At 31.4% G+C, this 22,261-nt stretch overlaps 3 protein-coding genes across 3 annotated transcripts; 2 read left to right on the top strand and 1 right to left on the bottom strand.

Annotated features, from left to right (window-relative positions):
* Positions 1-1,096: 1,096 nt before the first annotated feature.
* On the top strand, positions 1,097-3,608 carry LOC114406261 (tubulin beta-2 chain-like). Its single transcript, XM_028368913.1, has 3 exons — positions 1,097-1,590; positions 2,274-2,543; positions 2,658-3,608. The coding sequence occupies exons 1-3, from the start codon at positions 1,197-1,199 to the stop codon at positions 3,335-3,337; spliced, it is 1,344 nt and encodes a 447-aa protein (XP_028224714.1). The 5' UTR covers positions 1,097-1,196; the 3' UTR covers positions 3,338-3,608.
* Positions 3,609-4,713: 1,105 nt separating this feature from the next.
* LOC114406260 (L-type lectin-domain containing receptor kinase VIII.2-like) lies at positions 4,714-6,263 on the bottom strand. The gene has a single exon (XM_028368912.1). It carries the CDS (start codon positions 6,002-6,004, stop codon positions 4,952-4,954), a length of 1,053 nt encoding a protein of 350 aa, XP_028224713.1. The 5' UTR covers positions 6,005-6,263; the 3' UTR covers positions 4,714-4,951.
* Positions 6,264-18,501: 12,238 nt separating this feature from the next.
* Positions 18,502-21,544, top strand: LOC114406259. The gene is made up of 6 exons (XM_028368911.1): positions 18,502-18,764; positions 19,346-19,592; positions 20,141-20,314; positions 20,398-20,988; positions 21,071-21,120; positions 21,196-21,544. The coding sequence occupies exons 1-4, from the start codon at positions 18,633-18,635 to the stop codon at positions 20,775-20,777; spliced, it is 933 nt and encodes a 310-aa protein (XP_028224712.1). The 5' UTR covers positions 18,502-18,632; the 3' UTR covers positions 20,778-20,988; positions 21,071-21,120; positions 21,196-21,544.
* Positions 21,545-22,261: the final 717 nt, after the last annotated feature.

Here is a 22,261-nt window from a genome sequence, read left to right as displayed (position 1 = left end):
GGTTTTGTATTTTTTTCGAGTTCAATTTGGTTTTCTAATTTTAAAAATAGATTTAATTTAGTCTTTTCGTCTAAATTAAACTAATAGAAAATGTGAATTTGTGTCGATTTAAAATCACTTAATGATAATTTTAAACCGTCACAAATTATGATTTTCTAACCACCATTGATATAATTTTGACGATAAGATCAAATTAAATTATTTTAAAAAATTAGATGACCAAATTACATTTCATAAAACTAAAAGACAAAACTAATTCTAAAAAATAAATTAAAAAACCAAAAAACTTATTTAACATTAAAAAACATAAAATAACAAAAGACGGTCTCAAAAGATCTCAAAAGAATACCAAGTGAACAACCCCCACCCACCATCCACTAATTTACATTAAATAAAATGATCTACACATCTTAGTCCATCATACACCACTTGATTAACTTATCTATCTTAGTCAAATTTCTTTAATCAATTTAAACAATAAATTTAATTTAAAAAGGTTTTATTATTATTTTCTTAACCCTCAAGCTTATTAAAAATAATGAATTTTAATTAATCCAAAATTCAATAAATAAATAAAATAAAAATTATTTTCATCAAAAAATAAATTCTAATAATTCAATTTTAATTCATACACATTAAGTACGTGAATCACTTGGACCGACACTATCTTAATCAAGCTCACTCGCATCCCGCAAAATTAGAGGAGCATACTTATCATTAAACACTTTTTAAACCTCTTTGAAACAAATCACAATATTAAATTCGCCAACATTTTAAATTAAATTCTTAAGACAAAAGTTTCAAATCTTAATAAAAACTCGTCCGTTTGAGTTTTGACTGCCACAGTGACACCCATCCCAACAGAGAGAGAAAGACTCACCCGTTTTCCCCCCACACAATAGGGTCCCACAAAAACAGTACTCTCCAGCTGTACATTCAAAAAAATTCAAATTTCAAAATAATCCTCTCTCATCAAATAAAAATAAAATAAAATAAAAAAGGATTCACAGCTCACATCCGTTTCCCCCACCCCAATTCAAAATCCAACCGTTGCAACAAAAAGCCACCAACTTTTTTTCTATATAAAACAACGCTTCTCACCCTTTCTTACCCCACTCAAACCCAAAAAAAAACCCTCTCTTTCTCTCTCTTCCAAAACCTAATTTTCATTTTTTCTCTTCAAACAAATTTTCAAAATGCGTGAGATCCTTCACATCCAGGGTGGCCAATGCGGCAACCAGATCGGCGCCAAGTTCTGGGAGGTGGTTTGCGCGGAGCACGGGATCGACCCCACTGGAAGGTACGGTGGGGACTCAGAGCTTCAGCTCGAGAGGATCAATGTCTACTACAACGAAGCCAGCTGCGGCCGGTTCGTGCCGCGCGCGGTTCTCATGGACCTCGAACCGGGCACCATGGACAGCGTCCGGTCCGGGCCGTACGGGCAGATCTTCAGGCCCGACAACTTTGTGTTCGGGCAGTCCGGGGCAGGAAACAACTGGGCCAAGGGGCACTACACTGAGGGTGCTGAACTCATTGATTCTGTTCTCGATGTGGTGCGCAAGGAGGCTGAGAACTGCGATTGCTTGCAAGGTATGGGAGTTTTGGGTGTAAAGGTTGAGGCTTTTTTAGGGTTTTGTGGGGGGTTTTGGTTTTTGAATTTAGGGTGTGGGGTTGGTGGTTTTGGATTGGGTCTGTGTGGATTTGTTGGGAAAGTGAAAGATGGAGGGTTTTTGTGGGTGGTGCCTGATTGAGCATCAGTGCCTTTTAATAAAGGTGGAAGCTTTTTAGGGTTTTGTGGGTGTTTTAGAATTGGGTGTGTGAGGGAGTGTGTTTTTAGGGTTTTTTTTCGGTGATTTTGGGTTTGCATGTGCTTTTCTATAGGATTGTAGCCTTGGATGTGTTCTGTGGCCGATTTTGATACATATAGCCTTGGATGTGTTCTGTGGCCGATTTTGATACATATCTTTAAAGGCCAAGCTTGATTTGTGGGTGGTATTGAAATCTGAACTGAGACTCTTGTATTGTTGTTCACTTTGGAAATGGAGGTGTTTAGTTTGCCTGAAGGGTTCTGTGGTTGATTTTTGAGATGAGATGTTTATGTTTTATTTTGGAAATGGAGGTGTTTAAGGGCTTTGAGGTTGATTTCTGAGATGAGAAGTTTATGTTGTGGTTGAGTTTTGAACTGGAGGTGTTTATTTGGAGGGTTTTATGGGTGTATTTTTATTTAGGTGTTTGTTTTGTGGTTGATTTTGAGATGTTTCTTCTTGTTGCAGGTTTTCAAGTGTGCCATTCCCTGGGAGGAGGAACTGGATCAGGAATGGGTACCTTGTTGATTTCTAAGATCAGGGAAGAGTACCCAGATAGGATGATGCTTACTTTCTCTGTTTTTCCTTCTCCAAAGGTTTCGGACACTGTTGTGGAACCCTACAATGCTACTCTCTCTGTTCACCAGCTTGTTGAAAACGCAGACGAGTGCATGGTGCTTGACAATGAAGCTTTGTATGACATTTGCTTCCGTACCCTCAAGCTAACCACCCCAAGCTGTAAGCTTTTACAAATCACATTTATAGCCCCTTTTCAATTTAAGACTTCTCAATTTTGGGCTGTAAGATTGTTCAATGAGGATAATATTGATTGTGTTTCATTTTTGTGTGCAGTTGGTGACTTGAACCATTTGATCTCAGCTACAATGTCTGGTGTCACTTGTTGTTTGAGGTTCCCTGGTCAACTTAACTCTGATCTGCGAAAGCTTGCAGTGAACCTTATTCCCTTCCCTCGCCTCCACTTCTTCATGGTTGGATTTGCTCCTTTGACATCTCGTGGCTCTCAGCAATACAGGGCCTTGAGTGTTCCAGAGCTGACACAGCAAATGTGGGATTCAAAGAACATGATGTGTGCTGCTGACCCTCGACATGGCCGCTACCTCACTGCCTCAGCCATGTTTAGAGGCAAGATGAGCACCAAGGAAGTCGACGAACAGATGATCAATGTGCAGAACAAGAACTCCTCCTACTTTGTTGAGTGGATTCCTCACAACGTGAAATCCACAGTCTGTGACATTCCCCCAACTGGCTTGAAGATGGCTTCAACATTCATTGGTAACTCTACCTCCATTCAGGAAATGTTCCGTAGAGTGAGTGAGCAATTCACTGCTATGTTTAGGAGGAAGGCTTTCTTGCATTGGTATACCGGGGAAGGCATGGACGAGATGGAGTTCACAGAGGCTGAGAGCAACATGAACGATCTCGTGTCGGAGTATCAGCAGTACCAGGATGCCACTGCTGATGAGGATGAGTATGAAGAGGAAGAGGAGGAGTTTGCCCAACATGATATGTGAATTTGAACTTGGGTGTGGTGTATTGCGGTGGCTTTAGACAAGAAGATGGATAACAAGCTGCAACTTCCTGTTGCCGGTTGATGATTGTCTCTTTTGAGGGGATGGTTTTGTTCCGGCTAGATCTAGTTTCTATTACTGTTCTATAAAACTGATTCTGGTTTGTTTCCGTTTTTATGTATAACCTGTTGGTAGGGAAGACAATATAAAACTGCTATTATTTAAAGCTCTAAATGTTTGATCCATCTAAATGCTCGATGATCAGTGTTCTTTTTATAACGCCTTGCTCTCTATATGCATATCCTGAAAAGAAATTTATTCAACCAAATCAATCGCATGTAAGTTGGTACAAATTAGTTTTTATTAGAAGATGATTAATTTTTGTCGAAAATGGTAAGCGTATAGAAAATGATGATTAATTTTTGTTGAAAATTATAAGCGTATAGAAGATGAGTATTTCTCATCTAATCTAATTTATTTCATATCCCAAGTGTTGTTTTAGTTTGAAGTAAAAGAATAATAATTCAACTAACTCAGATTATTCAACCAACTTGAAGGATATAAGTAGCAAGTTGGAGCGTTAATCAAAGTATTTGTCAAGTCAATTTTGATAGAAAAAGGCTAGCCCGTATTGAGTTTCCTGGGAGAAAAAGCTTGCGTGTGATTGAATTTCCTGACAGCTATGAAATGACTTTTCAACGAAGCACCAAGACTTAGGTGCACAAGATGATGCCGTTTTTTTTACCTCCTTTCGACTAAGCACAAGGAGTTCTCCATAATTTGTCGTTTAAAGGGGTATTCGAGATTCTTAAAATAACAGTTCCACAAAGCTGTTTGTAGCATTTAGGCAGATTTAGACGTAGGATAACAGATTTAAAGGATATTCGAGATTCTTAAAATAACAGTTCCATACTGATAACAGATTTAAAGATTTAGACGTAGGCTACATAATGGATCAAAGGAATAGAGCTGGGGAGGATTCAACACTAAAGCAATTTATGTATGGAAGAGAAAATATTTGGAGGGGATCACATTTCCAGAGTTTACAGTTTTCTCTTGGATATGGATAAACAATAGACAACGACGGATAAACCAGATATATAAACGTGTGACACTTCATTTCTTTTAAAGATATTCAAGTTCCTTAAAATACAGTAACACAAGGCTTTTTTTTTGTAGCTTTTATATGTAATAGAAGGGGCAATATATAGGGGAGTCATATTTCCATAAACTTTACAATTTTCTCTTAAATGGAAAGAACCATAGGTCGTAAGTAACCAATTCATTTTTTTTATATTATAAGTAACCAATTCATTAATATGGGTTGATAGTGGTTATCTTCATACAATGAAATCTATGTAACAACATCATATAGTACATTAATAAGTAATAACCCCAATTTGGCATGTTTCAAAAAAGTAAGCAATCTTTTAACACAGTTGGATCTCAATCTCAATTTGATAAACAATAGACAACGTCAGGAAAACCAAGTACATAGCCCTTTACCAAGACTACTACTACTACTACTACAATAGAGCAAAACCTAAATACAAGACAAACTAAATAAATTTACAAACACAAGCTTCCTCCAACCTCTTCTTCCCTCACGAGGTTCTTCTACTTCTTACCATCTTCGATGGTTTTATCTACAACAATTTTGACTTTTTTCCTATAATCAACATCTACAGGTTCCACAAGAGACTCCTCTGGCACCACTGCACGTTTATTGTTGCCAAAGATGGTCCACAAGTAAAGCACAATAAATGCTGTTAAAGCTCCACATCCAGTACCAAATATCATTGCAGCAAGAACACTCAAAAAGCAATCACTCCTTTGTTTAGCCACTGGACTTTCAGTGTTTTTGACAAAGACCTTTGGATCCAGAGGCTCTGAATGCATTGAATGTGGAAAATTTCTCAGAACAAAGCTCCATGAATAGAGATCGCATGCTTGAGAATCATTATTCCCCTTTACAGAACTAAACCCCACAAACATTTCATTCTCCTTCAACACGTTTGACAAGTCAATTGAATGCCACATCAATGGATATGATGGCCTTGCTTTACCATGCTGACTCAATCTCACTTCTAAGCGCCTCGAACTAGCTTCATAGTCAATCCAAACATGCAACTTTTCTCCAATAGAGGTGTTACTTTTTTTAGCAACAACAGAACCACCAATATTCATGTTCACATCACAACTAGAAGAAACCCCTTTTCTACCACTCTTTGAGGCACTAAACTCAACACCAACAACTTCAAATTTTCCATCATTCAACCCAGAAGAAGAACTTTGATAAAACACATTACCTTGAGAACCCTTTGGAGCCATAACAAAAGCCAAGCCACCCCCATCTTCCAAGGACACTGAAAATGCAAAGTAAGTAGAAAAAGACACTAATTGCCTTGGTTTACCTTGAGAAAGCTTGATGGGTTTCTTGTACATGATTCTCCCAGTGCCTCTTGAACTCCCAAAGCCAGAGAAATGAATCCCAGACCCTTCATTGAGAACCTTTGCATTACCAAAAAGGGCCACGTTGGGCTTAAATTTCAGATCTTTTCCAAAGCCAGCATAGGAAAACAGAGGAATTGGGTCAAAAGCTAGGGTTTTGAGGAACAAAATGGAGAAAGTGAAGGCCCTGAAGTAATGGGAAGTGGGAAATGGTGCCATAATTGAAATGGGGGTTGTTTGGTTTGAGATTGAATGAAAGAATGAATCTTGCTGGTATGTGACCCTAGGGTTGGTGGGTTGATCCCATTTGCATCAAAAGGTAGAATCTTTGTGATTTTTAGAGGGGTGAGGGAAGAAAGCAGAAGAAGAAAGAAAGTAAAGAAATATTGGGGAAGTTGGGTTGGATGTTGTGAAAATTTAATACATTTTACTTGATTCTGCAACTTGGTGGTTCACTTTTTCTCAGTGCCAGATGACCAAGGGAATATAAAAAAAAAAGAAGCAATTTTTGTAACCAAAAACATGAAAAAACTAAAGCTATCTTTTTTTTATTATTATTATTATTTTTTGCAGTTTGAGTCTTTCCTTTTGCAATATTCTTCATGTGAACTCACAACCTTAGATAAAATCACAAATAACTGGTTTAACTTTTAAGTTGTATTTGATTTTTTAAATTTTGGGTTCATTGTGGACCACTCCATTAATTGTGAATGTGCTTTTAATTTTTGGTCTTGTGGTGTAAGATCGTAGAAGACTAGAGGTAGATTCCTTGTTCTAGCTGGCTAATATAACCGTATATGAATCTCCCTTAAAGTTGCTTAAATTTGCTGTTTTGTGGATCTTATTATAGCATATTATTTCATATTTTACATACTTTAATAAATAGCACAGTCATGGCCATGGGGATTAAAAAAACAACAAAACGAGTGAAAGACAGCAAAATTGAAGCAAACAGGGCATGTTATGGTATAATGAGAGCAAATCAATGCATGGCTCAAATCCAATATTAAATTTTGGTTCTGTTGTATAAAAGTAGCAAAAATGTAGACGAGGTTTGCATGGCTATTAGGCTTGCCTCAAACAAAAATTTATGGGTTACTCGGTGTAAAAGTATGGACTATGGAGTAGAATTCTAGTATTTTATAAGGGAAAAGTGAAAAACATGAGAACAAATGAACAATGTCCAATGAAGGAATGGAGATGTCATTAGTTTAGTCTTAATTACCAATTTTTTTTCGTAATCTATTCTTAATAATTATTACAATTATGATTGTATGGATAAACTTGATTATAATGACTTCCGGTTTGTCATTATGTGTTGGATTGTATAAAGTATTTGGTCATGGAAGGATGTGTCGGGCTATTCGGTCAGTTGAATAATTGAGATCCCATCTTGATGCTTAGTGACATGAATATCTGGATGTCTTAGGTCAATTCGTCTAGGAGTGTATTCAGCCAGTCAAATACTCAGACATTTTTCAATAATACAATCTCGAGATTAAAGTTTTGTTTGGGTGTTTGGCTATTCGGTTAGCCAAATATCCTTCTGGTATATCCAATTAATTGTATTACATCACTCATAAAAGTATATATCCACACTTCTAAGGATTTTATTTTCTCACTTCATATTATTACGAGCTTGTTATTATCAAAATGTAAATGTAGTAAATTGCAAGTAATTATTTATTTGAAATTTTCTTTTTGGTGATTAATCTCTTAAGTACTTATATTTATTTATGGGATTAATCTCTTTCAATAAATATTTTCTCATACGGACCAAAAATAAAATATTTAACCACATGAGATAATATTATCTGTCGTCATGTCACTTTACTCCCTCCGATATTATATTTAAGGAAAAAAAAATAACACACAAACAAAGAAAATTAGTTAATCACAATTAATAATATTAATTTCAATTTAAAAAAAAATATTTTTTTCAATTTATCCTTGAATGAAATTTGATATCAAAGATAAGAAAAGTGATTGAAATTAATATTTGAATTAAAGATATTTTAGAAATAATAATATTAAATAAAATAAAATAAATTGAAATTTTCTTATAAGATAATTTTTTTTTTATATATGATACGAGAGAACATGTTGGTGTTTATTTGGAAATATTAAAAGGTTGTGACTTGTGAGAGGTTGACAAATGCCAAACATTTCGTAAATTGTTTCCATTTTGCCTAATGGGCTCATATTCATATGTATTTGATCTTGTTTACACCCTCCACCTCCACGCCACATCACGAGACACTTTCTCGTTTTGCGTTAGACAAGGAAAGTGGGTGGGGGTGAGTTGTGCTTGTGCGTCGTGCCCACTTTGGCATGGGAGAACAAACGAAGCTCACGTTTCGAACTAATCTCGCGTGGCTTCTTGTCTTGTTCTTTTAACTCAACAAAGAATTATTTTAGTTACTGTGACATTTTCATTCACCTACACCTTGTCGTGCTTCAAGTGTTTGGTGTATGGATTTTATTTTATTCCTCAAGAAAATGGCATCTACAAATTTATTCGTATGATTAATCATGCATGTTTTTTATATATAATTTGTTGCAAATTGCAAATACTATTTAATTATAAGTATGCTGTAACATTTGAACTGCCGCGTTCACATGCACAGATAACCAGAATGTACTTAACATGTGAAATGTTAGGAAGCCCCATCCTTCAGTTTATTTTATAACTTATATATTTATCGGATAACTTTATTTAATATTAATTGATTATAACTTCAAATAATCTAAATATCAGATTTTATAACATATTTTAATTTTTGCTTATTAATTAATTTTAAACTAAAATCTAACATGAAAGATAAAAAAAAAATCAGTTCAATTATTTTATTATTATATCATGTATGTGTTATTGTACCTGTATTACTAAATGATCTTGTTTGCAACGAATATAGACAATTGAGAAAACAACCTAAATATAATGTAATTATAGATTAACATATATAATATATAATAAGTTTATTGATTTTTATAATAAATATTTTAAAAATTATATTTATTATAATTTTAATTTTTTATTGATTATAATTTCTAATTAGTTGACTGCATATAAAAATTGTATATTTTTTTTACAATAAAAGTTTTGATATTAACAATGTTTAGAAATTAAACAATTACTAAAATGGTAACGAATGCTTAGAAATTAAGAATTAATTAAGTGACACGCGCGCATTGGTTGTGACGGTTAATTTATTTGCCAAAAACTACAATATTTCTGATAGTTTATTGAGACAACGACACCTAAACAGCCAGAAAAATACCTTTTTTTAAAGTGATATATGAATATGTGATTATGCAAAAAATTGTACACCAATGACAAATTTAGATTAAACTTTTTAAAACTACATGTAAGAGTTAATATTAAAAACATTAAACTTATTTCCAATCCTCATTCATTCAAAAATAGTAAAGATACTTCTTGACTCTGTTTTTTCCTTGTCTTCAAGTGTTTCTCGTTTGGTCCCAACCGATCAGGGTGTTGCTCTTGACACATGTTTGCGTCGAATGTCAAATGAAAGCACATGTGTTTGGCGTAGGGCCAGGACTTTGTGTGTTGCAGCATTATTGTCAATAATTATATTTAAATAATCATATTATAGCATGCCAATTAATTTGAATTGCAATTTAATCGGAATTGGTGTGATTGGTTAATGTTGGAAGCCTACCTATTCTTCTTATAACATTCAATATGTTCCCTTGGTAGAGGAAAAAAATTCTATCATTTATTTGCATGAATTTTTTTATGATTGTTCTCTCCTTCTCTGTACAAGTATCTTTCAAATTTTTAATTAAGAAATGTTATGTGTGTTACTTTTTTAAAGCAATAACCTAATTAAGAATACAAATACTTTGTCTAAACAAAGCAAGATTTAAAACTACTTGGTTATGTTTCTTTCTGTCTGTTTAAAAGTCAATTTTAAATGTTATTTGTGCTCATAATGTTATATAGGTGTATTAGAAGTTAATGATAATTGGTTCAATGTCATGTCATATTGGTTAGCATGTTTATGCAAGTGATATTTATGGCCGACCTAAGTTAGTGACTTAGTGTGCACGTTGAACAGTTTTACATATTTCTCAATCAAATAATTTCTTTCTTTACTTTCTTTGTACACAAACAATAGCAAAAAAAGAAGTTAGAATCAAACGAAGATCATGCTTTTTCTGGGGGCATAATTAATTACCACACTATGGAGAATATTAAGAATCAAAATTTCACATCTCATGATAAATTGACACCCTTAAGAATTTAAGGAATCTGGATTAGAAAGGCCTCCAATACAAATAAATAAATAGTACTAGACCACCATCAATGATGATCTGAATGATAAAGGTTCACTCTCACATACATAGCCCATGTGGTTTGACGAAGAATGATAAGGATTCAAGAGAAAGTCTTTCGAGTGTCAAAACTCCAAATACTATTTTATATTTTTTTATACGTGTATTAAAGTTGGCCATATGATTGAAAATCGTATGAACTGCCCTTAATTGGTCAAAGCAAAATACCTTTAGATTCTACACTTTCTAGGAGAGTTTATTTTATTTTATTTTTGCCATACTTTTCTACGTCACTCCCTATAACTTTTCATGCTGGACGAAAAACAAAGAAAATGGGTTTTTTTTAACCAATGTAGACGCTTTCTCTCTAGAAAATTCCCAATCTACACCAATTTATGACTTACATCCCAAAGTGCCCCACTTTTATGCTTGAGAAGTCACGAATTAGGGTGTTGTTAGGTGCACCCAGCATTATTGCTGGTGTACCCAACACCCTATGTGCAAAGACAAAAATATCTTCGGGTATATTTAAAGTATTTTTTGTGCACCCAACTCATTATGCTTGATCTGCGTATGTGATAATGTGATCCACATATGGTTTTGTTGATCTGCAAGTTTGTTAAGGATCAAGTTGATCCACAAGTTGCTCACGGATCAACTTAATCCGTAAATTTATTACGGATCAAATTGATATGTAGAAGCTTTACATATCAACTTGATCCGTAAGCACCGAACATCAACCTTAAAGCATTGACTTGGGAAGAAAAAAATAAGGCCTTTAAACTACAAACTTTTTCACTGAGCAATTAAGGGGGGAGAAAAAAACAAAGTAGATAAAATTGAGTATGGAATACGCATTGACTTTGGAAGAAAAAAAAGACAAAGCTTAATAAACCTCAGAAACGTTCACCGAGTAAATTAAGAAAGAAGAAAAGAAGAGTAAAAAAAATCAAGTATTGAATACGAATCAAATGCATTTGACTTTGGAAGGAAAAAAAAAACACAAAGCTCAATGTTTAAAACTTCATAAACGTTGAGGGAGCAATTAGGAAGGAAAAAGAAGAGTTTTAAAAAATGGTGCATTGAATACGAATTAAATGCAGAAGAGGAAAAAAATGGTGCTTTAAATACGAATTAAATGTAAAAGAGGAAAAAAAAAGGAAAATTGAATAGTTCAGTTACAAAACGCAGGCGCGAAAAAGAAGAAACCGACACAGTGAATTAATTGAAAAAACATTAAAGGAGAAAAACGTTTACATTTTCATGACAACGCATACAGAGACTTTCGATGTTGTAGAGAGGAGCGTGACCGTCGTCAGTAGAAACGGCTTCCGCCAGCGATCCAACGTCAACAACATTTTGCTCGCGATTCGCATCCATTGAATTGAATTAAATTTCTCTGATGCGTTTCACTTTATTGCAGAGAGAGAGGCTTCGATTTTTTCAACCACAGTGATGAAGAAGAGTTCCTGAACCAAGAACTAAAATACCCTTGATCCGTAAGTCCTTCAAATTGATCCGTACAAGGTTTACAGATCAAGTTGATTTGTAAAAGGTTTACGGATCAACTTGATTCGCATTTGGTCCGCGAGTCTTACACGGATCAACTTGATCGGCACGTATTACACGGATCAACTTGATCGGCATGTATTACATGGATCAACTTGATCTGCAAGTATTACACGAATCAACTTGATCCGCATGAGACTTTCGCAGATCAAGTTGATCCGCGGGTGTTTTACGGATCACCCTGATCCGCACGTATTACTAGTGGAGAGGCATTTTTGGCATTATCAAGTGATGTTGGATGCACCTAGCAACACCCATTACCAACCCGACCTCTAAACAGTTTTTTTTTAATTTAAATTATTAAAATATTTTAAATTTAAACTTCGGTATTTTTATTTTAAATATTATATTATATAAAAAATATATTCAATTAATTTTAAAAATAATTTATTAAAATAATTTTTATTTATTTAAGAAGATGATGTTATTAAATATTTTTTTCTTATATTATTTAATTTATATAAAACTTAGTATGATAGTATTTAATTTATATAAGACTTTTTTAGTTAACTTTTTAATTTTTTTAAAACAAACATGAATTTTTTTAATATTATTATTTTACTAAATATAATTTATATAAAAAATATTATCAAACAAAGTTTATTATCAATTAAGTCTTGTATAAATTAAATAATATAAGAAAAAAATTATATTTAATAACATCATTTTCTTAAACAAACAAAAATTATTTAATAAAATATTATTTTTAAAATCAATTAAAAATATTTTTTTATATAATATAATATTTAAAATAAAAGTACGGAAGTTTAAATTTAAAATATTTTTAATAATTTAAACTAAAACATAAATTAAAAATTAAAATTAAAATTTAAATTAAAAAAAACCATCATTTAGAAGTTGGATTGGCAAATCCCGACTTCTTAATGAAGCCAATAAGTAGTATACTTTGGGATATAAACTATCGTAACTGGTGTAGATTGGAAATTTTCTAAAAAGAGAACATGTACATTGGTAAAAAAAAAATCAAGAAAATGTAATGCTAGATATCAGTCTCATGAGCAATGTTTCATTTTAAATTTCACTCAATTTTAGATTTCAATTGTTTCAATATGCTAAAATTTTCACAAACACTTAAAAATTGAGGTTAAGGATAATTTATAAATATATTTTTCCTTTTTTTATAATAAGAACACATTCTTTTCTTAATCTATTAAGACATTTTTTAGTAAATATAAAACTATTACAATCCATCATGCACTAAAATAGATTATTTTTAAATTTAAAATAAAAGTATGAAAATTTAAATTTAAAATATTTTTATTAATTTAAACTAAAACATAAATTAAAAATTAAAAATAAATTTAAATTAAAAAAAACCACCGTTTAGAAGTTGGGTTGGCAAATTCCAACTTCTCAATGAAGCCTAAAAGGGTGCACTTTGGGATATAAACTACAAACCGGTGTAGATTGAAAATTTTCTGAAAAGAGAACGTGTACATTTGGTAAAAAAAAAAAACCAAGAAAATGTAATGCCAGGTAGTAATCTCATGAGCATCAATTTCCTCTAACCAGTCAAATTGTTTATATTTAGTGATCAATGTTTCATTTTAAATTTCACTCAATTTTAGATTTCAATTGTTTCAATATGCCAAAATTTTCATAAACACTTAAAAATTGAGGTTAAGGATAATTTATAAATATATTTTTCCTTTTTTTTGATAATAAGAACACATTCTTTTCTTAACTTAATCTATTAAGATATTTTTAGCAAATATAAAACTATTACAGTCCATCATGCACTAAAATAGATTAATTTTAAATGAGATAATCCTAATGATGCATAAGAATTTGAGGTCAAAATACTAATCAAATGCTCAATTTACATACGATGAAAATCAAAAGCTTAGCAACTTGAGTTGTTGAAAAACATTGAGGCCTGTGATTTTGTGTGAGTATTTGAAATTTATTTTGTAAAATTTATTTTAATTAGAATTAATTTTAAAGGAATGTAATTATGTGTTTCAATGTTTTTCTTTTAAAAAGAAATTAGTAATAAAACTTAATATACAAATATTTATCAACACATATAAAAATTTCTTCAACTCAAAGTTAATTACAGACTCAAAATCAATTCCTGAATATAAAATAAAACATCTAAACATAATCTAGGGTCACATTAGTCGGTTTTTCAACATGATTTTGAATGTTCCACTGTGAATTTAATCACCTACTTAAATTACCGAGGACTATCCTATGAGACATGTGGAAATGCATATCCATTAATTGGAGAATAGAAAATGGAAAAATTATTATATATATATATATATATATATATATATATATATAAAAGAAAATGGAAAAATTATATATATATATATATATATATATTATAAATTATAATATATTGAAAAGTGAAATTCTCACTCTGTCAATTAAATATTTTTAATATTTTTCTTTTCAATATGCATTTTATACACTAATTCTGCAATTGGCTAAAAGTTATCTATTAACAATCTCAAATTATTTTATTTTATTTTATTTATATACTTATCTTCTTAACCACATATTCCATATAATCTATCCTCTTTTGTCTTTATTTTTAAATTAAATTTCAATAGATTCTTTTAAAAAATTACCAATAATTAAAAAAAATTCTGTAAAAAAAATTTATATCACAATTAAAATTCTTCATTATAATATAAAATATAATTTATATATATTTAAAATTATTTATTTATCTATTTTAAAGTTTAATTATAATATAACTTAAACATTAAAATTATTTATTCATTATAAAATTTAATTACATATATAAATTAAAACAACTATCCTATGTAATGTATATGCTAAAATATTAGTTACAATAGAAATTGATAACCGGTTGAAGTGGAATTGTTTGGAAAATATGAAAAATAGGATAACATTCTCCTCAAAAGTTGGAACTTGGAAGTGGAAACTATAGTAAAATGTAGACCAAAAAAATAAAAATAAAAAAACTAAAAAATGAAATAATCTTCCTATCTTTTTTGTCTTCTGGTCTGATAAGTTTCAATTCGAACGTTGGAGAATGCTGCATGGTTTCCCCTTTGGACTTTGTATCCTCTCTTATCCTTCTATCATCCTTTTGTGGCCTTGTCTCTGCAAACAGTGAAAAAAATGTGTGGTTTCAAAAGTTTGAAGGGTCACAAGTGCCACACACTGGTTGGTGAAGAGAGTAGGCCCATCTGTCCCTTTTTTCTTTCGCAGTGCTTTTTTGCTTCGTGTTTCATCTTCTGCAATAAAATGTTCGTTACCAGGCAACATCGTATTCTAGAGTCCAAAGGGTAAGCATGTATTTAGGTAAATACTTTTTTTTTTTTACTGTGAGCGATTAAAAAAATTTCTTCAAATACTGTATATAACTAAGTTGCATATGAAGATCTTGAATTCAACCACACTAATTAAGGAGCAACAATTATTCACATACTTCAAATTACTTTTTAAATTTATGATTGGAAAAATAACTTTAAATTCTTCAATATTTCTAATTTTATTTTTCTTAAAAAAATTTAACTTGATGAGACCCAAGTATTCTCACATGTTTTTTGATTCTTAGATTGATTATAACACTAATTCTAAGTCTGAAATTTAATCATATTTAATGATTTTTTGTGTGTGTATAGTCCTACTAATTGATTTAAAATTCTTTATCTTTTTCAAAAATTATTTTATAAGAATTGAATTTAAGTTTTTTTTCATACAACTTTAATGTGTGTTGCCAACTAAGTTATATACATTGGAATTGATATCTCTAATTTGAATTCACTAAAAAAAAATCTAGTTTGTTTAAACATATGCAAAACTTATCTTTTTCATGAGAAAAAATAATAATTGTTATTCAATGTCTTTGAGAATTGGTCCACCAATCAATCCTACCTATTGAGTGAATATTTGCAAAATTAATTTTGAAAGAAATTGATTTTTAAAATTAATAGATTAAAATTAATTTTAAAATAAAGTTACTTATATTTAAATGTTTTTTAAAAGTAAAATTTAGTGTTTTTTTAATTATAAATTTGATCCTCTTATTTATCTTAACTCACAAATTTAATTTTTCTATAATTTAATTCATCGAGTCTTTTTTTTTTAAACCAGTAATTTTGTTTCCAATCCCAAATTTAAGTAAATTTATGTTCAGTGTCGTGCTCTTATTTCTAGCATATTTGGAATACAAAACTGTGTTCCCCGGAGTCATACACAATGGTTTTCTGTTGCCTTCCTCAGCTTCAACAACCTTTATGAGGACTCTATCATTTAAGGGTTTAAGATCCTTGATGTCATTAGTTTCAAGGATCCTTCACAATAAGATGCTTTGTACCATTGAAGTCCACCTCAGTATCTGGATACTTCGAATACACAACTTATGCATCAGTCTTCACACTAATCTCTACATTGTTCTTCCCAACAGCAACCACCTCACCCCCTTGAGGCTTCGTTTAAGCAGTTGATGGAAGCAAAATCTCACCCTCAGTTTTCTCCTCTGCTTCCTTAATTTTTATCAGCACTCTATCTCCCAGAGGCTTAATCGCAGTGTATTGCCGTAGAGATCGATGACGCTATTGCTGTGAGCTGAGCGTTGGCCATTGATTCGAACTTGCACTTGTTGGTACACGCCAAATATTCATCCACCTAATCAACATCGAATAAAATGTAAACAATTAATAGATAACATTCAAATTTGGAATTCAGAATTAAAATTATGGGATTGCCAAAAAATAAATAAAGAAAGGAAATTAAATTGGTGAATTAAATAACATGAAAATCAAATTTATAAACAGGTATAAATATGAAAACTAAATTTATAATTAAGTTTTTTTTAATCATTACAAGGGGTGTAAATAGATGGAATGCAAAAAAATCAATCAATCCAATTAGATCTTTATGAGTTAGATTGAAATATTAGATTTGATTGATTTTATTTTAATTAATCTAATTATAATTAAATTGGGTTATAGGTTTGGACAACCAAAACTCAACCTAACTCACTTACAATCAAACTATTAATAGAAATCTTAAATTAATTACGAGGTAATATATTATTTTAGAGTTTATTTTTTATATTTTATTGTAAGTTGATATAATTTTTATGAATATTATTATGAATATATATTTATGATTTTTCTTCTGTTTATTATATGAATAGGATAATATTTTATTCAGATTAATTTTTTAAAATACTCTCACTATTTTGTAAAAAAGAAAATATCTTTATTATTTTTGAATTTAAAAATTTCTTTAATTTTGTAAAGACTGAAAAATTATTATTTTTTAATGACTCAACTTATTAACCAATCATATCTAATTGAATTAAAGTTGAATTGAATTGAACCAATCATATCTAATTGAATTAAAGTTGAATTGAATTGGATTAAATTAACAAAATAAAAAATAAACTTAATTCAATTCAATTAAGTTTAATTAAATTGAATAAAAATATAGACAAAATTTAACTCCAACCGTTAATTCAATTCAATTAAGTTTAATTAAATTGAATAAAAATATAGACAAAATTTAACTCCAACCGCTTACACCTTAACTAACACAATACATTATTCTCCAACCATTACCTATCTGCACCTTCACAGGATCTAGACACCCACCAAATTATCCAAAGAATTATCATTGCAATATAATTGATTCACATTCATATGCTAATTCATCCTTTGTAGTCTTTATCCTTTATCTTATTATGTCTTATTATAACCTTTCCCCTGCATATAAAAATTATGATTTGTCTTTTTCCCAAATACCAGAACCAAAAACTTATAAATAGACTGTTAAACACGAATGTTGGGAAATGCTATAATCAATAAATTGTTGTATAAAATTAAACATGAATATTAATTGAACTTCCCGACAAGATATGTTACTCTCGGAGATCTTGTGCTTCTTTTGTCTTGAAACCATGCATATAAGAATTCTAGTGAAATAATCCAATTCGAGTTAATTTGTTCAGTTTTCATAATAAAAAAATAGTTAAATTGTAATTTTGATTCTTCTAATTTTTTTAAATTTATAATTTTGATTTTCTTAATTATAACATTTGATCCTTCTAATTTTACAAAGTAACAGTTTTGATTTATCTTTTAAATTATTAATTAATAATTATGATTAGTAGAGTTATTAAGTTAATTATAAGTTATTTTTTTTAATAAATAATGTTTTTAATTCATTTATAATTAAATTTGATAAAAAAAAGTTAATTTATAATTTACTTCATAATTCTACTAATCATAATTATTAGTTAATAATTTAACAAATGAATCAAAATTGATAATATGTAAAATTAACAGACTAAATATTATAATTAAAAATCAAGCATCAAAACCATGGATGTGGAAACGTATTGTTCAAACCATTCTAATTGGTTTAGTTAATAAATTTTTATATTTAATAATTACTATAACTATTAGTTAATAAATTTGAAAACGTGTTAATAAGCACCCCAAAGTATTAATAATTACTATAACTATTAATAAGCAAAAATCTGAAAATAAAGTGTTCAAACTTTGAAAGTATGACGGTAATTCATTATTGTAATCTTTTATCCTTTTTTTACCTCAAAGTTTGATGTCGTTCATTAATTATTAAAAAAGAAGTATACCAAATTAAAATTATTTAAACACCTATAGTATTATGAATGAATGTGTGAAAGCATCACACGATTCTGCATATTAGATTAACGCATAAAAAAAGTTTTAGGTTGAATAAAAAATAGTTCTAGTTGAAATAAAATTTAAATTTAAAATAAAAGATAAAAAATAAAGAGTGCGCGGTAACTATTTTATAAAAGCATCTAAACAAATGAGAAAAAAGGAAACTTTCCCGCGCCAGAAGTACCGGCCTCTATACTCCTTACCTCTTCTAAAGTGAGCTACTCTCATTGATCTATCATCACACTCCTTCTTCTCTTTTTCGTTGCTGGAGATTCCAAAACGTCGTCGAAATCGAACCCAACACGACAGAGTCGTTCCGAATGGACAAAATCAACCCTGCTCTTGTGGCCCTCATGGTCCACCAGTACCTCAGAGACAATCATTTTTCTCAAACGTCTTCTATCTTCCTGAACGAGGCTTCCTCCCTCTTCACTGATTCGTCGACCAACCAGGTTCATCCCTTTTAATTCTTTCTCAACCCCTTCTTCCAATGGTCTGGTTAGCAAGTGTTTTTTTAGGCATGACAATGAAACCCAATGACAATGAAACTCATACTTGGGTATCCGTCCAAACACGTTTCGATTTTGATGGGGAATACTCGAATTGACCAGGTACGAATTCGGGTTCGGGGATTATCCGACTTTTTTAATTGGGATCGGGATCGGGGACGAGGATGTCACTACCCGTCCCATACCCATTCTCGTACCCGTACAGATGATGAAATTATTAAAATTTTATTAATTACTTGTTAATTTTTTTTTATAAAAAATATAAGGAGAATAATATTTAAAATGATTATAAAAACAATTTTTTTTCCGGCCCTGACACTAAAAATCTGAGGGACGGTGCTGGTTTTACCAAATGGTATTAAATAACCCATTAATAGATGATTAGTGCAATATATTATAAAGATGTGTTCAGCAATTCCAACCATCTTTAAAACGAGATATTTTTGGTCATTTTCTCTTTTCATTTGGATTATTGCATGTGGATCATTCTTTGTCTTTTATGCAAATTTTGAATTTTTTTTTAGTTGTCAAAGACTATGCTGGGCTTGGTGCAAATATTGGATGAGTATATGTGTTTGAAAAAGCAAAAGGAGATGTTGCATCAACAACGGGTCATGGTGATTCAAGAGAAATACCGACTTCAAATGTTTGTGCAAGGCCTGAAAAATGTTATAAATACTTTTCAGAAGCCACTCTCATTGAATGTCGTAGGGATGAGCACAAATTCTGCAGTGGTTCCTCAATGGAGGCTTTGTAATGAAACTCCTTCAGGTACAACATTTTTTTCCTAACGTGTGGAATTCAATTAATGATGTATTGACTTTGTCTTGCTTTGCTTTTATTGGAATGATGTTGTGTCATCACTTAACTGACATTGTCACCGCCAAGTAATGCTATCAATAATCAATCAAGTAGTTTCTTGGCCATCATATGGGAATTGTGTACCCAGTGTATCACAGGTTCAAGGACCTAGTGTTACCAAAGGCCTATTAAATCAGCCATAATTTCTTGTTCCAACCAACACCAGTCTCAAGGACACCTCTTACAACACATCCATCTGGCGATCATACATACGTATCTCCTCCTAAGATTTCTCCGGTTGCAACATGTAATGGGGAGGCTACTCCCTCTTGTCATTGAGTCCATAGCCCACAACCCATTCAGCCCCTTATTTAATCCCATTGAAATTATAGGACTAGTTTGGATAGATGCTAGAAGAGCTTTTGAGAGGTTCTTGTTTTTGTTGTGGTAGCAATCTTCATTGTGAATGTTTTTGTTATATAAATGATGTGTTTGGCGTTGCTTTGCTTTTTTGTTAAGTGTTTCTTCTATTGCAAGTATTGGTTCTGCCATGCAAAACACATTTGGGAACTTCTCAACACCAATGATTAGTGCGTCTGACAAGAAGAGAAAAGATACTGAAATAGTAAATGGGCCTGCAGTAGGAAAGAAACCTCGTGGTAGACCACCTGGGAGGAAAAATCAAGTCCAAGGTATAATTTTCTGTGCATCTATTAAGTATATGCTAAGCTTTCATTATTCATCAATTGGATTTTTAGTCTATCTTCACGTTTAGGTCAAAACACACTGCCTCAATCAAGTAATGTTGTCAACAATCAAGTAGTTTCTTGGCAATCTTCTTCTTCAACTCTACCACCATCTGGGATCTGTGCACCCAACGGATCACAGGTTCAAGGATCCAATGTTGCCAAAGGCTCATTCAATCACCCTCTGTTTTTCGTTCCAAACCATTCACAAATTCTAGAGACACCTCCTAGAACACAATCCTCTCACTGTGATACATATGTATCCCCTACTAATTTTCTTGTTGCACTACGATTTCAACCGATAGAGTTATGTTTGACCCTGAAAAACAAATGGCTTATAAAGAGAGCAGTCATTGCAATTCTCCTATCGAAGCAGATACAGGAAAAACAAGTAAGAAGGATGATGTAAGGGGCAAACTGAACTTCGATGCCTCTAATATGCCTGAGAGCTTGGACAAATCATTGGCTAATGAGGTTTCTACATCTGAGTTGGACAAGGGAGTTGTCATATCTGACATTGATTTTTCAAACTTGGACTGGTCACTCCAAGGAACCAGTTTCGAAGATTTTTTTGACCCTATAGGTCTAACTGATTCCAAAGATAATGCTTCAAGTTCAAGGTATTTTTTCTATTTAATGTTGCAATTCCTTCTTTGTTATTTAATGCTTGTATCTAACATTCTTTGTATCTTTATTTAATAGGTCTTCAAATGAACTACAAGTAAGCACCAATAAAAATTTGAATGTACAAGGTAATCAAGTTCATTGTGTATTCTTCATAATTTTGATCTAAACTACTGTTTACTGAATTTTTTTTACCTTTGCAGGCCTTGATAGTCAACATGTCTGACTGCGATAAAATCTGACACAAAGTGGACCTGCAGTTGCCCTTAATTTGGGATATCAAACACCATTAGTTTGTTCCTTAGCCTCTTAGCTTGTTTGGTCATTAGGTAAGGCTAAAATGGTTAATCTTTTAGTGATTGGAGATGACTTTAGCCCATGTTGTTTCTTGTTTACTTAAACCAAAAGGGAATAAGTTATTGAAAAGGAATTCATTTGAAAAACTTCTTAAGCTGCTACAAATATTGTTGGTTGTGTAGAAAATTATTGCATGCCAGATAACAATTGATTGATTTGATCTTAGCAGTTACTCATTACTATAATGGAATAAAGCCTTCTAAGTTTCACTATTTTTGTTTGCCATTTCCACTAATTATACCGAGTATTTGAAGTTACCAGTCAACAAAGGTTTATGTTAGGGTAAATGGATCCAGTGCAGCGAGTAATTTGTTATGTGACTATGATAACATTCATCAATCAAAAAATTGGTTTGGTGTGGGATGGTATAACACTTAAGTATTGTAGTGAAAAGCCTTCACATAGTTGTGTTTCTATTTAGTCTTGAGAGTAGAGCTAGAATTGACTTTCTTCAAGTTTGGCTTGATTACTAATTACCGTAGTGAAATAATTTCAGCTGAGGTTCTTTAATTTAATTTGTCATTTCCACTTTACTTATCACTCGGTACAACATAAAATTTTAAAGTTACCTGTCAACATGTTTTATGATATATTTTAATCGGCAAAATGAATATATATATATATGGTACCAGAAGTACCTACAACAACATGATACAAGTAACCAACCAAGGATCGGCATACATTAGGGGTTATAGAATATTTATAACTAAACAGCTACAAATACTCAATAACCCTTGAAAACAAACCCACCACCAATAGTAGTTACACAAGGCTAATAAAAAGGATACTTCCATCCTAATGAACTCAACCTCTGTCAAAGCTTTGCCCCGCATACACTAGTAACAAAACTGCAGAATTTGAATTACAAAGTATACTCCATCGTACCAATGACAAGATGATTAAGCACTAGTA

The sequence above is a fragment of the Glycine soja genome, chromosome 3 (assembly GCF_004193775.1).
Source record: "Glycine soja cultivar W05 chromosome 3, ASM419377v2, whole genome shotgun sequence".
NCBI classification, from domain to species: domain Eukaryota; kingdom Viridiplantae; phylum Streptophyta; class Magnoliopsida; order Fabales; family Fabaceae; genus Glycine; species Glycine soja.
This window is presented reverse-complemented; position numbering and strand designations above follow the sequence as displayed.